General features: G+C 31.2%; 1 protein-coding gene across 3 annotated transcripts in view; it reads left to right on the top strand.

Annotated features, from left to right (window-relative positions):
- SEMA5A (semaphorin 5A) overlaps positions 1-21,690 on the top strand; it is a 600,495-nt gene that overhangs the window by 424,201 nt on the left and 154,604 nt on the right. For all 3 annotated transcript variants that reach the window (XM_031946119.1, XM_031946120.1, XM_031946118.1), the window contains exon 12: positions 12,534-12,741. In XM_031946119.1, coding sequence (XP_031801979.1) covers positions 12,534-12,741 — 208 coding nt within the window. The remainder of the gene's footprint in view (positions 1-12,533; positions 12,742-21,690) is intronic.

Below are 21,690 nucleotides of genomic sequence, written 5' to 3'. Positions count from 1 at the left end.
GGGAACCAAGTCAAATTAAAAAAAAAAAAGCCATTTTCCAGTTGTTAAATGGTTCCAAGATATAAACAGACACTTTTCAAAGGAACATAATCAAAGTTCTAATAATCAGATGATAAATGCTCTAAATCACTAATAATTAGAGGAATATAAATTAAAACAATTTTGAGATTTCACTTTGCACTCATTTGATTGGCTAAGATAACAAAAAAGAAAAATGATAAATATGGGATATGATGAAGGAAAGTAAGTTCATTAATAGACTCTTGGTAGAACTATGAACAAGTCCAACCATCCAGGAGAAAAATTTGGAATTATGTTGGAAGAACTTTAAATTGTGCATACTCTTTCACCCAATAATGTTTCTACTGAGCTATGCTACAGAGATCAAAGAAAAAGTTTATATGCATAAATATTTTTCAAAGTCATTTTGTGGTGGAAAAGAATTGTAGATTGTAAATTGGGGTATAGCTGAACCATCCTAATGAATATGAAATATGAATGTGATAAAATAGTATTGTACTATATGAGAAATGATGAAGGGGATGTTTCATAAAAACCTAGAAAATTTATATGAACTTATATGTAAAGTGAAAAAAAAAAACAGGAAGACAATGTATGGAGTAAAAGCAATATTTTAAAGATAATCAGCTGAGAAAGACAAAATAACTGATTGACAAAATGATCCACCATCCTCCAAATGAATCATGCTGAGAAATACTGTCTACCTCCAGGTCAAGAGGATTGATGGACTGCAGATTAATGTGTATTTTTTTCCTTTAATTTTCTTTCTTTTTTTCCTCCTAAAATATGTTTAATGAAGAAATATGTTTTGCATACATTTTTATATAAAATAGATGCCATATTTCTTATCTTCTCAGTGGGTAGGAGAGGCAGAAAGAGAATTTGGAATGAAAAATAAATACAGTTTAAAAATTAAAAAGTAAAGGATATTTTGAAATTGTGAATTGTTTGAAGGGGGCAGATTGCTTATACTTTACTTCATGAATAGTACCATGACCTTTTCTTCAGTAAGCTGACAAGTCTTTTCACCATTCTTCAGAATCACAGCCACTTCCCTATGCCCACTCCCAAATTTCTTTAAAACACTTCTTAGTATCTTTCAATAAATTGTTTCTAAATCCACCCAACATGCCAGAAGCCTTTCTTTAGTTTTTTTTTTTTAAACATACCAAAATAATACCAGTGGAACATGGAAGACTGTCACCCCTCATTTAAATCCCAGAGTATAGAGTAACAATGGAGCACTAACAGCTTCCTGATATTATAGTGTTTTCTTATGACTATACTCCCTTCATAGTGAAATACATTTGCTCTATTCCCTTCTTATTAATCCTTGGAATTGAATGAACTCATTACTATGATTATGATTCAGATCCTGGCAGCATTTGAGAAATTTTACTGTTTTAGTATTTATTATATTTCCTAACAAGATTGAAAAATAGAAAGAAATATGTCCAGGATTTGTGTATCTATGTTGGTAAACAGAAGTAAAGTTGGAAAGTAATATCACCCAAATATAAATAAATAAATAAATACATCGGCTCAACTGTGGCAAGAGTTAACTGATAAAGAAAAAAACTGAAATAAGATTCCATTCCATTCCATTCATCTTATAAGTAAATCTGCAGTTAATTTTTAGTTATCACTTCATGAGACAACTATGTAGATCTTTTGTGGCAAATCTATCTTTTTATTATTTGCTTAATTAATTGCTTTTGTCAAAATAAACAGGATCCTTATTCAATTAATTCTTACAGAAACTAGTGGAAAATGGGAAAGCAAAGTTTTTTTGGTAATCAAGATAATTAGGCAATTAGGTTTAGCGTCCATTAACAGTAAAAGCACAGTCTAAGTCAAGTCTTTTTTGAATCAGATGAGAGATAGAAATTGGAAAATAAATATATTGCTAGAACTTTTAAAAATGTTTAATGAGAAATACTGTTTTGGCCACTAATTTTTTTTTTATTTTCCTGCTTCCTCTTAGAAATAGAACAGTAATAGGATTACTCATATATGTTCTGAAAAATTTATTATTTTTGTCTTCAGTTTCTTATCTTTAAAATGATTGAAGAAGTGTTAAGTAGATAACTCCTGACATCCTTTCCAGTTTTAACTCTAAATTCCTATGAATTTATGGAAATTATGATATAAAAAACTGACCTCAAATCTACTATTGCTTTTTTATGTTCCTTATTTTTAGCCATCAATATTTTCATATTCAATAACTTCATGAATTTTAGTTTAGTAATGAAAGCAGCAAGATATACAAGCAGAAACCACATGACATATTATTTAGTTAATTTATATGAATTTGGGACTTGTGTCCTAAAATATTTACAGAACATTAATTGTTACTAATCACCTAACTGTGAGGCATCCTTCATGGTAGACTGAAAAGCTGCCTGTAGATCCTTCCCCCACTCTCCCAACTTCAATCCCCTGCTTGCTTATATTTTACAGTAGTATATGTGTGGAGACTGTGTTTCATCCTTGTGGTCAGCAATCAGCCATTTCTGCAGCTGCTCATTAAATGGAGTACATGTTCTGCTCCAAAGAAGTCACCTTTGATTCTTTTTTGAATGATCCTCTATGGGAATATTATGTGAGTGTCCCTGAAGTTCACTTGCAGCTGCCTTCTGATTTGACAGCCCTTCTCAAATATTGGCATTATAATAATACTTATACAGACAGTAGTTAATGAATCTATATCATACCTTCTGCCAAGTATTATTAGTTGGCAGAAAGAAGAAATAAAAGGAAAAGTGATCTTTCTCATGCTGCTTCATTGCACAGTGCAGCCATCTAGCAACCACAAATAATCCCCAGAATTTCACTTCTTAAATCGTATTAGTTTCTTCATCAGTAAAATGTGGCATTTGGACTACATGAGAATAATAACAATTCACATTTATATAGCAATTTTAGCTTTCTAAAATAGAAACCTCACAAGAATCCATTGTGTTGGGTAGCACAGTTATTTACACCCACTTTAAAAATTAGAAAACAGAATGAGAGAAGTTAGGTGACTTTTTCAAGTTACACAGCTAGTGAATATCATAACCAAAATAAAAGCTTATACTTTTCAACTCAGAATATAGTGTTTCCTTCATTAAACCATGCTACTTCTGAAGACCAGTAACATTCTTTCCATTATTTTAAAAAACTTAGTTTTCAACATTTTTTATAAGATTGTGATTTCTACTTTTTCTCTCTCTCCATCCTATTCCCTTCCCCAAGCCAGAAAGTAGTCCGATATAGGCTATACATATACAATCATATTGAACATATTTCCATATTTATCATGTTTACAAAAGAGGAATCAAAACAAAAAAGAAAAACCGTGAGAAAGAAAAATCAAAAGCAAAAGTGATAATAGCATGCTTTGATCTGCATTCAGATTTCATAGTTCTTTCACTGGATGTGGATAGCGTTTTCCATCATGAGTCTTTTGGAATTGTTTTCTATCATTGTATTGCTGTGAAAAGCTAAGGCCTGATCATTGCACAATGTTGCCATACTATATATGATATTCTCCTGCTTCTGTACACTTCATTCTCTATCAGTTTATGTAATTCTTTCCAGTTTTTTTAAATCTACCTGCTCATATTTTTTATTAAATAATACTACTCCATTAAATTCATATATCACAATTTATTCAGCTTTTCCCCACTTGATGAACATCCTTTCACTTGCAAATTCTCTGCCACAACAAAGAGTTACTATAAACATTTTTCCCTTTTTATGATCTCTATATATGATCTGGACATTTTAAAATGTCTAGAAGTGACACTGCTGGATCAAAGAATATGCATAGTTTTATAGTTCTTTGGCCATAGTTCCAAATTATTCTCCAGAATAGTTGAATCGGTTCACAACTCCACAAATGATGCATTATTATTCCCATTTTCTCTTATCCTCTCTAAAATTCACCATTTTCCTTTTCTGTCATCTTGGTTAATCTGAGAGGTATGAAATAATAGTACCTCAGAGTTATTTTAATTTGCATTTTTCTAATCAAGAGTGATTTAGAGCATTTTTATATGACTATAGATAACTTTAACCTTTTTATCTGAAAATTGCCTTCCAAAATCACATATTGATTGAAGAATAATAAATTCTATACATTTGACTCAGTTCTCTATATATTTTAGAAATAAGACCTTTATTGGAAACACTGGCTATAAAAACTGTTTCCTAGGTTTCTACTTCCATTCTAATTTTAGTTGCATTGGTTTGTGTAAAACCTTTTTAATTTAATGTAATTAAAATGATCTCTTTTGCATTTCAAAATGTCCTCTACCCCTCTTTTGTCATAAATTCTTTCTTTTCCCATAGATCTGATAGGTAAACTATTCCTTACTCTCCTAATTTGTTTATGGTATCATCTTTTATGTCTCAATAATGTACCCATTTTGACCTTGTCTTGAAATACAGTGTAAGATATTGGGAAGACCAGTAACAATCCTATCAGATATAAATACCCTTATATTCTTTTATATGGAATATTGCTGTGGAATTTTACTGAAATCCTCCTGGTATGGACCAAATATTGCAGTTGCTACCAGCTTGATGGAACCACTCACCTTTTCTCTATTTTTTTTTTTTTCTTGATATAGGGTTAGGAAAATTTACCAAGTTCATTGAGGAAAATAAACAACTTTTCCAAAGTGAAATATAAGTTGGCATCCTAAAAATTTCCACCATTTTGGAACTCATGTTTAAAAAGTCTAATAACATAAATGGTAAAGGAATTTATCTCTTGTATATGGATAGGTCACTATAGTGTAGGGAAAGGTTCAGAGGCTAAGGAACAAGTGACTAGTGAGTTCTACACCCTATTTTGTTCCATCTGAGCTTTTTTTTTTTAATTTACTCTCCACCTCTCACTTGTTTCCTATAATATAAATTCATAATAGTTCTTATATGATTTTGTATTTTAAGCTTCTCAAAGCACTTTCCTCAAAATAGTATCCTGAAATCAGTAGCACTGATATTATTTTATATGAGGAAACAAGGTTCAGGGGAGTAACATGATTTGCTCAACATAACTAATAAGTATCAAAGGTAGATTTCAAATCTAGGTTTTTTTACTTCTCATATAGCTATTTTTCTTCTTAAAAGTTGTTAATCTGAAGACCATGTACTTTTAAAAATTTGTTTTTATAATTATTTCAGGAAAACTAATTTTTGAGAAAATATCTATAGTCTTCAGCAGAAAGGCAAATGGGACCATGTCACAAAATAAATTAGAAATTTTTTCTCAATTAGTCATATTAATACCTTCCTTATGGGAGACTTTTAAAAGTTCTTAGTACTTAGTAGATATTTTAATAGTGATAATTGGTGTTCTAAGATTTTGTCCATACTGGAAGGAATTGTAGCATTTGAAAGAACTGTATTTTTGGAAAATGCTCAGGAAAGCTTTATTCAAAACTTTGCTAAATAATCTTTTTGGCACCACAAGATTTGCATTATTCTACCTTTCCCTCACTTAGTGCATAAACCTACATGTTTTTATTTTTTTAATTGTTTTTTAGTTTTACAAAGAAATATTTAATTCAAAGGTATAGCAAGAGCAAACAAACATTCCTCCTTTTCTCTTCCATTGTCTCTGAAAATGCACCTCTCCAAAAAACATGAACAACAAACTGTGAAATATGATTTAGCATGGTCCTCAAAAGTTCAGCATATAGAGAATGCTGAGTTTCTTAAGTCATCTTTGTCTAGACTAGAATTCTAGCTCCAACGTCATTATGATTGAGCTCGCAAGTCCAGGATTCAAAAATCTTACACATAGAATTCTAAAAGATAAACAGACTAGAATCTCGGGACCTTCTCTTGAATTTACAAATCCTAAAGAGAAAGGCAGAAAATATCATTCTCCACCCTACTTTTTTGCATGTTGCCCTTTCAAGCGGAGAATAAGACCTTCATCTTTGGGTACCAACAGAAAGAGCTCTAGAGTTGTTTTTAATAACGTTTTTATTCTAATCTGATATATTGTCCTTTAACTGTTTTTTACTAATCATTCTTTTTTCACAATTTGTCTTTGGAATTCTTCCTAGGAAGCCAGATTTATTTTCCTGTGTTCATATCTTACTGTCCTTTTCAAGTTCTGCATCATGTTTTTGACAAGCATTGCTTAAATATTTACTTCTTAACAACTAGACATATTTAAATTGATTTTTCTATTTCATGCACCATCATATTAGCTTGTATTTTCTAGCACTAGCTTTATATGAGGCTTTCCTGTTTTTTTCTTTTCTCTCTTCTAATGACACTGATTCTGTAAATCCAAACTATTTTCTGCATTATTACTGTATTCCCTTTTTATCTCCTCATTTTATTTCAGCAATCATTTTTACCTTTAGTCTTCCATGAAGTCATCAGTCACCAGCAAATTCAATAATATGGATTTTTTTTAATACTCACAACTTACTATTTTTTTGATCAAGATATTTTGTTGCTTCATTACAGATATCTCTGCCTATCCTGCTTAAGTATGCGAATATTGGTTTTGTTAAATATATGTTTCACTGATCTCTTTCCCCCTATGTAGCAGAAGTATGTTTTCTTTTCTTTTCCATAAATATTACCCACATAATAAAAATACATGAGATTTCATCTTATCTTCTCTAGATTATCTGGCTTCATCTTGGCAGTTCTTGTTTACTAAACAACTGAAATAAGGAAAAAGAAAGGAAAAAATGTCATTCATTAATGCCCGCTGAGCAGTCCAGTATCAAAGTTTTAGACATGTGGTCATGAAATCATATTATATTAAAAAGTTAATCCTGCATACACTTTGTAGTGCAGATGGGTAACAGATGGTATTTTCTAATGGATCAGAAGAACATCAAGATCCTTCATCTCCCTTCCCAGTTGGTTCAGTTTTATGAATGCCAGAGGATTTCCAGAATAAAATAAAAATACACCAAAACTCCATCAGTTCTACAAAAACTAGTCTTGTAATTATTATACATTATAACACCTGTTAGAAGCTTTCAGTAACTATCCCTTGAGATTTTGTTATGAGTCTTTTACCTGTGTAAGTCTTACTTAAATTAAATAGCATACCTGGCACTTCTAATACATTTTTAAAAGGTGACCCATAGAAAAAGTACAACAGAATTTTTCTTTATGTAAATTTTAAGGTTAATTTAGTTATTTTGATACTATGACATATAATATAACATATAATATTATAATACATGATATTACAAACCAATATGTAAAGAGATATAATAAATCTTACAAATGTATAATAGAAACTAGGCATCTTTAACATTGAATATATTTTTCATTTAAATTTAAAGGTAATTGCAAACATTTTTGGGTAGCATATTTTACAGTTGATATTAAAGAAAGCAAATGATAGTATCATATAAATATTTAGGAAAGTGGTAATTGTCCTATTAGCATTATTTTCAATGGTGGATTTTAGGGTTTAATTAGAATTCCCATCTTTCAGGATTTAGATAATGACCACCAGAAGATAATTATTGTCTGTTTTTACTAGTGGTATTTTTTAAAGAATTATTTAAATAGTTTTTAACCTGTCATCCTTGAAATTAATTTTTGTTTGTCTTTATCTCTGGTTGATGTTTTGAATATGAAATACTGGGCATTATAAAAAATGTCACTTTACTTCCAATAGCAATCATTTCCCTCCCCCCAAATTTTTTAGTTAGAAACTTTATCAAATAATGATTTTTCTCCAGGATCCTCAGTTTTCAGATGATTGTGTCCCATGTATATGTAGAACTAGAGAGTTGAAACAAGTTAATGATGTTCCCATATGACTGCCTAATGTGACTGTAGTGTATAGAATTTAAGAATTACAGAATCTCAAGTGGTAGAATCTTTAGAGGCCATCTAGACCAATCTCTACTCAGACAATAATCTAGTCTGCTATATCATCATAATTCTCTTTGCTTTCAAATTTCTAATGAGGGGGAAACAATTTGAAATAGGCCATTTTATATTTAGGAAATTCTAATTATTACAAATTTTGTCTTATATTTATTCTAAATTTACATCTTTATACTTCCCAATGATTTTTTTTTTGTTTTTTTCATCTAGATCCAAGCAAATCACCTGTATTCTTTCTTCCACATGTCAACTCTTTAAACACATGGAAATTGCTATTATTGCTCCTGAAAAAAGTCTTTTCTTCCCTCCAAACATCTCCAGTTCCTTCATAATAAGGCATAATAATGAGGATACCACACCTTTGTTTGGTCTCCCATCCTTTGAACACTCTCCTTATTAAAGTGATTTCTAAAATTTTACCATGAGATTTGCAGTCAATACTCCAGAAAGATCCTTAATTGGAAATACTACAATACCTAATACTATCTGTTATGCCTTTCTATGTAGAGACATGTATTATTTTCAAGCAGCTATCACATGACTCATATTAAATATGGAGTTCACTAAAATGCTCAAAATTTTTCAGAAAATTGGTTTTTGAACCATGTCTAATTCTTATATTACTTGTAACAATGATTTTAGAAGTCTAACACTTGTTCATTTATCCTTATTATTAATTTTTTAATAAAAATTCAACCTATTGTTCTAGTCTAAGATCTGTTTCCTGATGGATTTGGCTATATTATGTTTTTCCTTCACAACTTTGTGACATTAAAAATATTGATAAGTATGTTTTGTGCCTTTATATAGGGACTGATAAAAGTATTAATCAGCATAATTTCTCAAATATTCTATTTAGAATATTAATAACTACTTATTTCATTTGTCCATTCAACCAGTTTCACATCCAGCAAGCTGTAATGATCTAGTTGACATATCTTCTTCTTGTCTTTAAAAAGGTGAGGGAAGATTTTATTCAATGGTTTTCTGAAATTTAGAGGAAAAACATCTGTAGCATTCCTCTGATCTATGAGAAACCCTTTCCACAATATTCATCTGGCATGAGCTGCTCTTGATGAGTTAATTTTATTGGCTTACGTGTAACTCCAATTTCACTTCAATTCACTTCAACTTCAAATTCACTTCTCTTTTTCAAAAAGCAAGATGATTATACTTTTTTTTTTAATTCTGGAATTTCTCATCTATTCTTCATATTTCCTCTGTTATTACTGTAGAACCTGAGTACACAGATCATGTTTACTTGGGGACTTCAAATCATACAGGATAACTAGGTACTCTTTTCCTAACTCCCCATTTACTTTTGCTTCCCATCTTTTTTTAGCCAGTACTAAAACAATTTTCTTTGGCAGAGAAAAATAAACAAAATGAACGATACACTTTGCTTTTTTCTCATCTCTTACTATCAGTAGGGTAAGTCATTTCACTTATTCTGCTCCTACCATCTTTTTACTAATATGTCTTTTTTTGGTTTGTTTGTTTCCCTTAGCTTTCATTCCCAGGCTCATTTCATTCTAAGCTTTAATGCTATTACGAGACAGTGCAAACAACTGGGGATATCCATTACCTGGCCTTTCTTCCATCTTTTTTATTTGTCTTTTAAATCTAAGTTTCTTGATTCTCTCTCTTGCATTCACTTAAGTCTCTTTAGGGGGAAAATATTTCTTCTTAAGACCTTTTAGGCTGACTTTCCCATAGAATTATTTTTCTTGGGATACTGCTTGAATCCTTTGCAATCTTCTTGCTCAAACAAAATAGAACAGAACAAAACAAAACAAATACCTAGCATATATGTCAATCTATGCCTGACTTACCTTTCCTTCTATCACAAATTCTACAGCAGAATGATGCCATTTTCATATAACCCCCTCAAATATATATATATATATACATATATATGTATATATATATTGCTTCTTGTATACTTTATTTTAAATAACTCTTCTTTTTCAGCCTCTGTTATTTTTAATCCAAAACCACTTTAACATTATAAATTATGACCTTAAATTTTAAATTAAAGCTTATTATTGTAAAATATATAATATAGGATAGTGTTATAATACTGATGTTAGGACATAAGAATATCACTTCCATTATAAGATTCCCCTGATACAGAAATAGCTGTCCTACATCTTTGTATATATGAAAAAATCTTTACCCCCTGAATATAATCAAATCTGTGTTATATAGCAAGGTTCAATATAGCGAATTTTATTGTTAATTTTCTTTATCCTTCCTCAGTGCATATGATTATGGCAATTTGTTACACTTCTCCTAGAGTTCTTGACTTAGACCTAACCCATCCCTGGCTTCTAAGCCTTCAGTCTACAGAGGGACAAGGACTCTTTTTGTTTGTTGCTGAACCTGGATTCTTCATGATTCATTGTCCATTTTTTTTGTTTTTTTTTATTGTGAATCTCAAAAAGATATCTCTAACAAATAATGAGGATTTGTAGTAGTTTTTTTCCTAATAAAAGTTTTAAAAACTAATTCAAAGATCACATCCTTTAAAAAATTTCTAAATGTGAAATACTATAGTCCTTTGTGTGACTATCTGTTCCCTTATAATGGCTTACTGGAAAAAAGGGGCACAAGTTCATCTGTACCTTATTATCAATAACTGTAGCAAGATACATCTATTGGTAATTGTATTAATACTCCTATTTGTGCTTAGTAGTTCATTTTATGCATGGTTCATAAAAAGCTTTATTTCCAGATGGGATGGAAAAATGAAGTATAAAAGATTGTTACTTAAAAAATATTGTCAGCTAAGCATTAACTTAATTTCTTCCAAATGTGATCTCCTAGTTAATTGTTCCCCTGATCCCTCTTCTAAGTTCTCTAAATGAATAAAATTATTTACTGAGCTTGAACAAAATGAAGCAGAACTTGTTTATTTGTAAATTAGAGATTAATTACCTGTTACCCCTCTGGGAAAAAATCAATAGAAAGTAATATATGAGACCAGCCTTCAACATCTTATATGGTAAAGTCAGATTCAGCCCAGCTGGGTGCAATTTTTTATTACATTTGTCTTCAAATATGTAATCTCTCCTATCTATGTTTTCATTCACCCAGGGTGTGATGGTTAAAACTTATAATTGCTTTTGTACCTTCCTTCTTATTCATCTTTCTATCTCATCAGTTTAGTTAACCAGGCACAATAGTAAAAGACATGCTCAACATTTATTATCTACATGACTACATTTAACTTCTGAGTCTCAGTTTACACAAGTGTAAAATGGATATAATAATATCTATCATATTTATGTCTTGTGATTGTTGTGAGGCTCAAATAAGATGATCAATGTAAAACACTGCAATGCTGAAAATGAAATTTATTAGTTATCAATTCTTGTTGATTTTAAGTAAACATTTTTTGTTTCCATCCTTTCATTCCACTATATCTTTCTGATATTGTTCTATCATTTCTACCCATCTAAAACACTGAAATCACTACTTAATAACTTTTCCTGTCTTTAACTAGTTGTACTTGCAACAGAGATACCAATCTTCTTAATTCAAAGATCTGTTCATGAAACTTTGTTCAGCTAAAGTATCTTCAATGACTCGTTTTTGCTTGTTGAGCAAATCAATTAATCAACAAGCATTTATTAAGTGCTTACTGTGTACCAAGTGCATATGTTTTGACTTGATTTTTCAATACAATCTTCTGGAAGCCTTGTTTTTCAGAATTATCTATTATTGAGGGCCCTATGCATATTGTGATAGTCTAATTCAGAGATTGGCAAATTACAGGACAAAAGCCAAATTGCCCCATGTTTTGTACAGCCTGTGTACTTTTAAATGCAAGAAAACTTTATTTAAAAATGTAAAGGCCATTCTTAATTCACAGCCACACAAATTCTGATTGTACTTGGCCACCCATGGCACCTAGACCAAGCCCCATTTGGAATTCAAGATTAATTGGAAAATCTGTTTTAAAATAAGAAATATCTGTGTTTTATTCAGTCTGCCATCAGTCATCAAACATTTAATAAGTTCTTACAGAGCCACTGATTACGCTAAAAGCTGGATCTATAAAGAAAGAGAAAACAACAATGGCAATTACAATAATAATAACAACACAGTCCCTGCTCCCAAAAAGCTTTCAATCTAAAGGGGAGATACACTAGCTATAAATAGTAGCATATGTTCTTAACCTAGAACTTAGAAGAAAAAGTATACATACACACATGCACATACACACACACATTTATACAAACATACATATGTGTAAATATGTAGATATATACACATATTTGACAACATTTTTGAATGTATGTATACAATATACTATACAATATAGTATATTGTATACTATATATTCAATATAATGATTTTCTTCTGTCACTCTATAATTTATTTTATATATTTTAAAAACTTTTTTCTGAGATAAGATCCAGATATTTCATTAGACTGGTAATGGATCCACAGGATCCACAAAAAAGTTTAAAAATTTGGAGGAAAAGGCATTTAATATCAGAGACTGAGATAGAGAACCTGAAAGAGTTAGTATTTGAATTGAGACCTTGGCAAGGAAGGGCAGATGTGAGGAGACAAATCATTGTTAATGTGAGTCACTCTGGTTATTTCTTTCCCCTACCCCATTCTCTTTGCAGATTATGGCACTATTAAGAAGGTCCTGGCCCCGATGAATCTGACTTCCAGCAGTTGTTTGCTTGAGGAGATTGAGCTGTTCCCTGAGAGGCAGAGGGAGCCTATCAGGAGCCTACAGATTCTGCACAGCCAAAGTGTTCTTTTTGTGGGTCTTCAGGAGCATGTGGTCAAGATCCCCCTGAAGAGATGCCTCTTCTATAACTCACGCAGGTAGGGAAATCATATGGATATTCATTCTAGAGCTGCCTATTTCCAAAAGAATCTACCCTGAGGGAGAAACAATAATCTTTGTAAGATTTCAAATGAACTGCTCTTTAATAACTTCAGGACCTCAAAAGCTACGTGAGCATTACATCCTAGATTAATCTCTAGAGTTTTTTTCCATGTTAAACCAACTTACTGTAATTAGAAGAATGCATGAGGCACTTGGGATGATAGGTTATTGTTGAGATAGCTGAATTAATTAATCCATAGGTAATTATCAGCATTACAAACAAAAATTCAAAATTCAATATCATTCATTGCCAATATTGATATTTGTTGTAACAGTCAGTTTGGTGATGCTGTATGTTTTGGTTTCTTTTTTCCCCTTATTTTGGGCGGAAAGATTTGAATGCTAAGTGTGGGTTCCTGCACAAGAAGATCCATGACTTCTTTATAGATTATCCGCTAAAGGAAGAATGACTATTCTTTACATTCTTTTTACAAAGTATATGGCAAGTGGTGTGCTCTCCATGAAGACAGACTAAGGAGTCAAAAGCCTGGGATTCACATTTTGACTCTGCAACTTATTCCTGTGTGACTGAGTAATTTACTTCATCTATCTGGAACTCATTTTTACATCTGTATTTTGAAGAGGTTGGGCTAGATGACACTCAATGTTTCTCTAAATTCATAAGCTTATGACAAACTAGTTGTCATTCTCTGATTAATTTAGGAAGGCTCACTTTATCAATCAAGAGTATGGAACCTCATCAATACTATTATGTAATTAGAGAATATAGTAGGAAGAATATAGAACAGGGACCCAGTAAATTTATATTTTTCCTCTTTCTCTTTGTTTTATTAATCCCTGAATAAATGCTTTTTTTGGAGAAGAAATGAGAAGCTGCATGTGGGACATCATAAGTAGGGAAAGGCATTCTGGATTTGTAGACAGAAGACCTAAATTTAAACTTGAGCTCTACTGCTTGCTAACTATTCACCTCATCCTTATAATAGTAAATTTAGTCTAGATGGCTCATGTGTTTCCTATCTCTATTCTTCTAAAAAATGATAAGAAATATGCATATATGCATATTTTATATATTTTATATATGATATTACTTATATTTAGCATTTTTTTCATCACAATGAATTTTATATAAGTTCCGACTACTAATAAGAGCCTAAATCCTTGCCAAAAAAGCATCTTTAAGACCCAAACTAATGGCAAGTTGCAAATCAGTTACTCAAATAAAATCTGGGAGTGCTCTGAGGTTTATGTGGCAGAAGAGAAATCTACATGGGATAAAGAATCTTAAATATCTTACTGTTGAGTTTAGAACAGCAACAGCAACAACAAAAACCATTCCAAAAATAATTTGTCTTTTCACAGTTAGACCAATGGAAATTAGTGATATTTAAACAGTTTGGCGGTATTTATATCATATATTATATTTTAAAGTTTCTAAAACACTAGCTCATTTTAGCCTGAACACAAGTACTTGAGATTGATACTATAGTTATTCTTCTCCATGTGTGTTAGATAATATAGAGTTTATTATTTGATTTTACAAATGAAGAAACAGTTAGGGAAATTACAATGCCTTCATCTGAAAAATGAGGGATTTGAACTAAATCATAGACCATTTCCAGTTCTAAATCTGGAAATGCATGGTATTGCAAGGAACCCAAATGAAGAAAGAACTGAGTTTTTTTTTTTGTTTTGTTTTGTTTTGTTTTGGGTAAGAGGGTTTGGGGTAATTGAGATTAAATAACTTACTTAGGGTCATAGAGCTAGTGAATGTTAAGTGTCTGAAATTGGATTTGAACCCACATTTTCCTGACTTCAGTGCTGATGTTCCAGTTCCCTGCACTATCAAGCTGTCCTAAGAGATAAAGCTGAGAATCATAAGTGGTAGAGGAGAGGAAGGAGATATTTCAGGCTTGGACAGGGTCAGTCAATATCAAGGCACAAAGAAAGGAGATAGACAATTATGTTCAAATAATAACAAGTAAGCTGGTTTAACTAAAATGTAGACTCTGCAAAGGAGATTGAAAATGAGGCAGGGAGACCAACCAAGAGATTATTGAATTAATTGAATTAATTTACTAAATAAGGGCCTTATCAAGATGGTACACATGTGAGCAGAGAGAAGGGGATGAGTTTGAAAGGTATTGTAGGGATAAAATTGATAAGACTAGATGGGATTTGATAGATGAGGGGTAGTAATGGAAAATAAAGAATTAAGGACATCTGAGATTATAAACCTAATTGAATGGAAGAATAGATAAGCCTTAATAGAAAGAAAGAAGATATAAATCTCAATTTAAGGAAGAAATAATGTTCATGTTTTATGAACAGAAAGAGATGAAATGGGGGGGGGGTAGCTAGGTAGCACAGTGGATAGAACATTAGTCCAAGAGTCAGGAGGATTTGAGTTCAAATTCAGTCTTGGGCACTTATTAGTTGTGTGACTCTGAGTAAGTCACTTAATCCCAATTGCCAAAAACACAACCAAACAAACAAAAAAATAAGATTGTCTTTGAGGCATCTATATAATATTTTATATTGTTAATAAAATATTGCCCAGGAATGTTAATCTGAGGTGTGATTTAGGAGAGACAATAATTTTGGACTTAGAGATCCTAGGCTCATTTTCACAAAAATAAATGGTAATTGGACTCATTGTATTTGATAAAATCACCAAGAAAGAATACAGAGAGAGAAGAGAAAGTTTTTGATATTAGGAACTTTGAACATGGATAATAATTTGTCAAAGGAACAGTCAAATAGAAAAAAAGAGAATCAAGACAAAACAACAGAAAGAGGCTGTCCAGGAGAAAAAGAAGAATCAAAAATGCCAAATGCTACAGAGAGTCCTAGGAAGATAAAGACTATGAAAAGACCTCTGCATTTTGTAGTTAAGTATAATCACTACAAAGTGGTTACTTCTGAATTTATATAGTATTTAAAATTTATTTGTAGCAGTCATATCTTGCTGTGAAAGAATAACAGTAGCTCATTCATATAGGATCAAAAATTGTGGAGTTAGAATATCCAGATTCAGAGCTCTCCTCTGATACAATAGGTGTGACCTTGGAAAACTTATTTAATTTTTCTGGGCTTCTTCAGTTTATTCACTCTGCAATGAGAAGGTGAGGTCATTCTCAGCTCCAAATCAAGGATATTATGAAGGGTTGTTTTTTTTATTGTTTTTTTTTTTTTTTTTGTTTTGTTTTGTTTTGTTTTTTTTTAAGAATTACAAAGCATTTTCTCCCAGCCTGGTGAAGTGAGCACTATAAATAAATGTTACCACTGCCATTTTGCAGCAAAGTTAAATGATTCACCCATGGTCACATAGTAGGTTTCCAGTAGGACAGAGTTTCAAATTGAAGTTTTCTGATTCCAGGCCTAATATTCTTGGGCATGGGAAAGCATTTTGTAGATAGATCAAAGTTTAGTGCATTTTGCCATCACAAAATGTCCTTCAAGGAATTTCTGAATAGTTGATCTTCTCCTGAAGCTGAAAGAGGCTAGAGATTAATACTTAATAATTTCCAAGTTTATTCACTCTCAGACTTTGATTTAGCTAATGTTATTAATCGTGTTAATAATATTTATAATAAAATTAAATTATATGTATACGGTGATTATTTCTAAGCCATCCATAGAGTTTAATGGTTAATTGCTTGAAAGTATTTCTAATTTACCTTCTGTAATTCTGTAGAGGAATTCATTAAGGCAGAAATTTCCATTCCTCTATTGATGATTAATTGAAAACTCAAGATTTCATGACATGTACTACGTCAGTAATGCCTCTTAAAGAACAGCTCTCAATCTTTTAACTCTAAATCTTCAAGAAATATCCTACAAATATATCTTCCTTTTAATTGTGGGGACAAAACACACAGGAAACAGTATTGGTTGAATTTTTGTTTGAAAAATTAAAGAAAAAAGTTGAAATAAAGTATACTAATTTTTGAATGATCAAGGCCGAGCATAAATTCATTGTGCATTATTAAAAGTTTTCTAAACAAAAAAGGGCAAGATTTGAAATGGATTATCTATGCTACTTCTGGAAATAATCTTAAATAATACATTATAAAAATCTATTTAGATAAATGATGTACCAATTATTCATCTCTTGTTGATGGTCATTTAACTTTGATTTTTAAATATTGAATTTGGGCAAATAAAAGTGAAAAGAAAGTTGGTCTAGGATTTTGTCTGGATTTTTTTCCCACCAAAAACTATTGACTTATAGTAATAAAGTAAAACCACAGGAGATGCTTTAGATATAGCAGAGAGAATATAGGTCTGGGAAACAGAATGTTGGAATTCTAGTTCTGGTTCAACACTTAACTTTGTGAGTCCTTAGTTACTTTGTCTATAAAAGGAGAGAGTTAGAATAAACACTCTCTAAGATTCCTTCCCTCTGTGAAATGTTTCCTAACTGTAATTTAGACTGACTGGGGAGGAGGCTACTTTTTCTTTATAATAAAATGCTTGGATGATGGAATAATTTTTGTGAAATATAGTTTTAATTTCAAAGAAATACACCATTTTAGTACTTTCAAGTGCAGCACCTGGAATTAGTTTTGCCGGCATATTTGGCCTACTAGAGAGAGACCTTGAGAAGATTGATGGATAATTGGTACATCATTTATCTAAATAGATTTTTATGATGTATTATTTAAGATTATTTCCAGAAATAGCAAAGATAATCCATTTCAAATATTACTCTTTTTATTTGTTTAGAAAACTTAATAATGCACAGGGAATTTATGCTCAGCCTTGATCATTCAAAAATTAGTATACTTTATTTTAACTTTTTCAAACAAAATTCTACCAGTACTGTTTCTTGTGTGTTTGCCCCCATAATTAAGAGGAGGTTATATTTGTAGAATGTTTCTTGAGGAAACAGTTCAATGAAACTTCAATAACTTGGATTCTGTTACATGCCCATTTGTCCAGTAGGCAATGAAGGTTGCTCAAAATTATACAACATTAGAATTTTTGGCTCTGACTTCAAATAAGCAGAATAAACATGCATGCCCCTTGTGCAAATGGAAACTAGTTCTGTTTTCATTTTGTTTCAGAATCATCAAAGCCACAGTTTAAAGGCATTTTAATGACTTACTTATGTATATACTTTTAAAACATGGATTATGTAATTTTATTATATACGTAGAAGCTTCATAGCTATTTATCTGGTTTCTAAATAACTTCTTGAAGTAGGTAGGGCAGGGACAATTACTCACATTTTAAAGATGAAGTGAATAAGGTAAAGAGCAGTGAAATGATTTGAACAGTGCACAACTAACCATGACATCTGGAAGCCCAACTTCTTCCTCCTGTTTTCTCATATGGGGCCCTTCCAACTTGCATCTTCTGTCTTTATTTTAGTACATGTGCTTTTCTCTTTCACGGAGAGATAGCATGGTATAATAGATGGACAGGTAGACTCAGTATTATGAAGGTAGAGGTTTAAGGCCTACCTCTCATATATACTGCCTATTTGACTTTAGGCAAGTCAGTTCACATGTAGGTGTCTCTCTAATGCTATAAATTGTAGAAAGTTGCCAACTTCCATTGGAATATGTTGTTTAAATGTTTCTTTATGAGTTGGGAAAACTAGAGTCTTAATTTTCCTCTATATTTATTCTGAGGCAATTTTATGGTTTCAAAATATTTTAGGGGCTTATTTGATTGATTCTTCTTGTTTAACTGAAACCTTAAAGTTCTCTAGCCCTCATTATGTATTTTTATTATAACTAGTATTAGGCAGACATTCCATATCTATTTCAATTAATGGTTGCATTTAATTTTCAGATAGGTGTTTTGCTTACAAATCATTTTTTTAAAAGAATAGTATTGGATTTTGATAATATTGATTTTGGTGATGTAGGCTTTTAATAATATTAATTATATAATAATACTGACATTAATTAATAATATTAATAAATAATAATAATGCCTGATATTTATATATTATTTTAAAGCTTGTGTAGTACTTGCTATTTTATATATTATCTCATTTCAAAACAGAGAAAAAGATGTGTATTTAGTTTTATTTAAAATATTTTTTTCAGTAGAGCCTCATGACCAAACATGCAAACAATAGGAAATAAGTAATCAGAAATTTTAAAACTAAAGGCTTGATGAACATTTTTATTCTGTGTTATCTTTTCCCAAATACTTGGTGAATGTTCAATAGTAGCCACTGTCCATTGTAATAATGATAGTAGGAATACTTGCAAGGTTAAGGAAAGAGGTTAAAAAAAATAAATCATAACATCTGCTATAGATGTCCATCTATTTGGTGTTATCCAATGAAGCTCTGGCTTTGGAGAAGGAAATAAGGAATCACTGAATCTCAGTATTGTTGAAGGAATCTTAGAATCTTGATGTTTAAAAGGATTTCAGAGGTCATTTAGTCTAATCTGTCATTGAACAAGTATCATAATACTCCCAGTAGGTTGTCAGCCAGCTTTTGCTTGAAAAAACCCAATAAGAGAAAAGGACTATGTTAGGAACAATCCATTCATTTATTAAATCTTTACATAAAGCTAAATTTGCTTCTTTTAAATTTGTAATGTGTTACCTTTTGCTTCTGGGAACCCCCCAAAAAACTAAGTCTAATGCCTCTTCTCCATGATAACCTCCCCTATTTTCCTAAATCTCTTCTTCTCCAGATAACTATCTCTAGTTCCTTTGTCCATTCCTACTGTGACATTACAATTAGGCCCTTCATTTCACCGTTTCAAACATTCATCTCTTGACAATCATTCAAAGAAGTTTTTATTAAAATGTGGCAATTGGAACTGAACCCAGTACATCAGTTATACTGTGACTAAGACAAAATAACAAGAGTAATAATAATTAAGATGAGAATAATAAAAGAGCTGGCATGTATATAACACTTTAGAGTTTACAGAGTATTTTACATAATCTCATTTGATCTTCTCCACAGCCCTGGAAGATCAGTACTTATCCCTCTTTTTAAGAAAACTTCAGGAGGCAAACAATGACTTGCCCAGGATCACACAGCAAATAAATGCCTGAGACCAGATTTAAATTCAGATTTTCCTGTTTCCAGGCCTGGTGCTCTTTCTATTCATAGCTTTATAAAATAGAACCATCATCCTCTGTGTTTTGGACACCAAACCTCTTTCAAAGAAGCCCAAGAAGATAGCAGCTATATCACATTGTTGACTTGTGTTATTGAGCTTCCATTTCACTAAAACCTACACCTCTTTTTCAAGTGGCAGAGCACATTGCTTAGTGCATAATGCATTTATATTAAATGGTTTCTCATTAATTCAAATAAATTTCTATCTAGCCATGCCTCCAATTATATGTGTAATTGTAAAACTGACTCTGAATCCAAGTGTAGGTTTTTACATTTATTTCTATTAAACTTATCTTATTTGTTCCACCATTCTAGCTTTTCATTATCTTTTTTATAGTTCATTCTATCATCTGATAGATTAACTATTTCTTCTGTTTTTTTTCTGAAAATATAAGCTACTTGTGCCTTTATCCAAGCCATAAAATGGATCTATAATAAATCTATAATATGTATTATTTATGTAATACATAAAAATATAAAAAATTCCAGAGATAGCTATTAATCTTTTGTTAACTCTTCTAGCCGCCTTCATCCATGCTGACCTTGAGTTATTAACAAGGATTCTATAGGACCATTTATTCACACAGTAATTTTAGGAAAGTTTATTGGTAAAATATATTACCCATAATGCCTTTTGACCTCTAAAAATTCTCAAGTTGTGGATCCCTGGAAAATGCTTCAAGAATAGAATACAACTTCATATGATGATTTAGAGTTAAAAAAAATTCTACAAATCATTTTTTCAGATATAGGAATTGACATCTTGTCCAAGTTTCTAGAAATACATAACAAAGCAAGGATTAAACCCCAGGTCATCTGACTCTCAATCCAATGCCATTTTTACTATACCAAGTTCATACTTTTGCTTTGCAAATATTCTTTTGTTTTCTTTTTCAAAATGATTTTTCAATTCATTTCAAGCATTTTATTCAGTGACTACTTGATCAATGCTATTCTAGAAATGATGATGACTACATTTCCTACTCCTTTTCTCCTTTGAGAATGATAAAGCATTGAAAAATGGCCTACATTGGATACAGTTTGTGACTGTCAGACTTAAAGCTAACGTCTGCTCCTGGGAGGGGAGGGGTGATTCCTTGTCTGTAGCCTCATTAGTACCATTTTTTGATCAGTTCAGTTAAAAGTCCAAAGATATACTTGTTCAACTTCATTGTCAGTATTTATGAAATGGCATAGTGCACTATTCAGGGAAAATTAAAAATCAGAAATGTAGTTGTTTGTATCCTAGCTTCCTTGTATTTAGGAAGAAAGTAAGATATTAGACCTTTGGATCAATATTCTTATGTCTCTAAAAAGCCTGTTGGGTTTATTTTTCCCTTTTCATCCCTCTCCTCCTTTTAAAGAAAAATGGTAGAGTTCCAATTTCTTCTATGTTTGAATCCTCAATTAAAAACTTGTACAATCCTGCCTAGGAATTAAAAATATTTGAGGGTGTGGTATTGGGAGGGGATTCATATTTGAAGTTTTAAAGTGATTTTTTGGATTCAGGCTATGCCTGAATAGATGTTAAATGAATACCTCTTAAATGAATGAATTAATAATAATTTGTTTAATTTTGTATACCTAAATGAAAAATACTAATACTTCTCTGTATAGCATTTTATAGTGTAAAGGCAGATTTTTTCATTTGATTTCCCTCCTTAGCTTTATAAGTTAGAACAGATAGATTAGTTCTGTTTTATAGATATGTACATCAGAATTCATAGAAGTTAAATTACTAGTGCAATGGAGCTAGTGGTGAAACCAAGATTAAGATACTAATCTCCTAAATACAAATTGCACATACTTCTGCTACAGTATT

The sequence above is a fragment of the Sarcophilus harrisii genome, chromosome 1 (assembly GCF_902635505.1).
Source record: "Sarcophilus harrisii chromosome 1, mSarHar1.11, whole genome shotgun sequence".
NCBI classification, from domain to species: domain Eukaryota; kingdom Metazoa; phylum Chordata; class Mammalia; order Dasyuromorphia; family Dasyuridae; genus Sarcophilus; species Sarcophilus harrisii.
The sequence above is the reverse complement of the archived record's forward strand: the minus strand, read 5'-3'. Positions and strand labels throughout refer to the sequence as shown.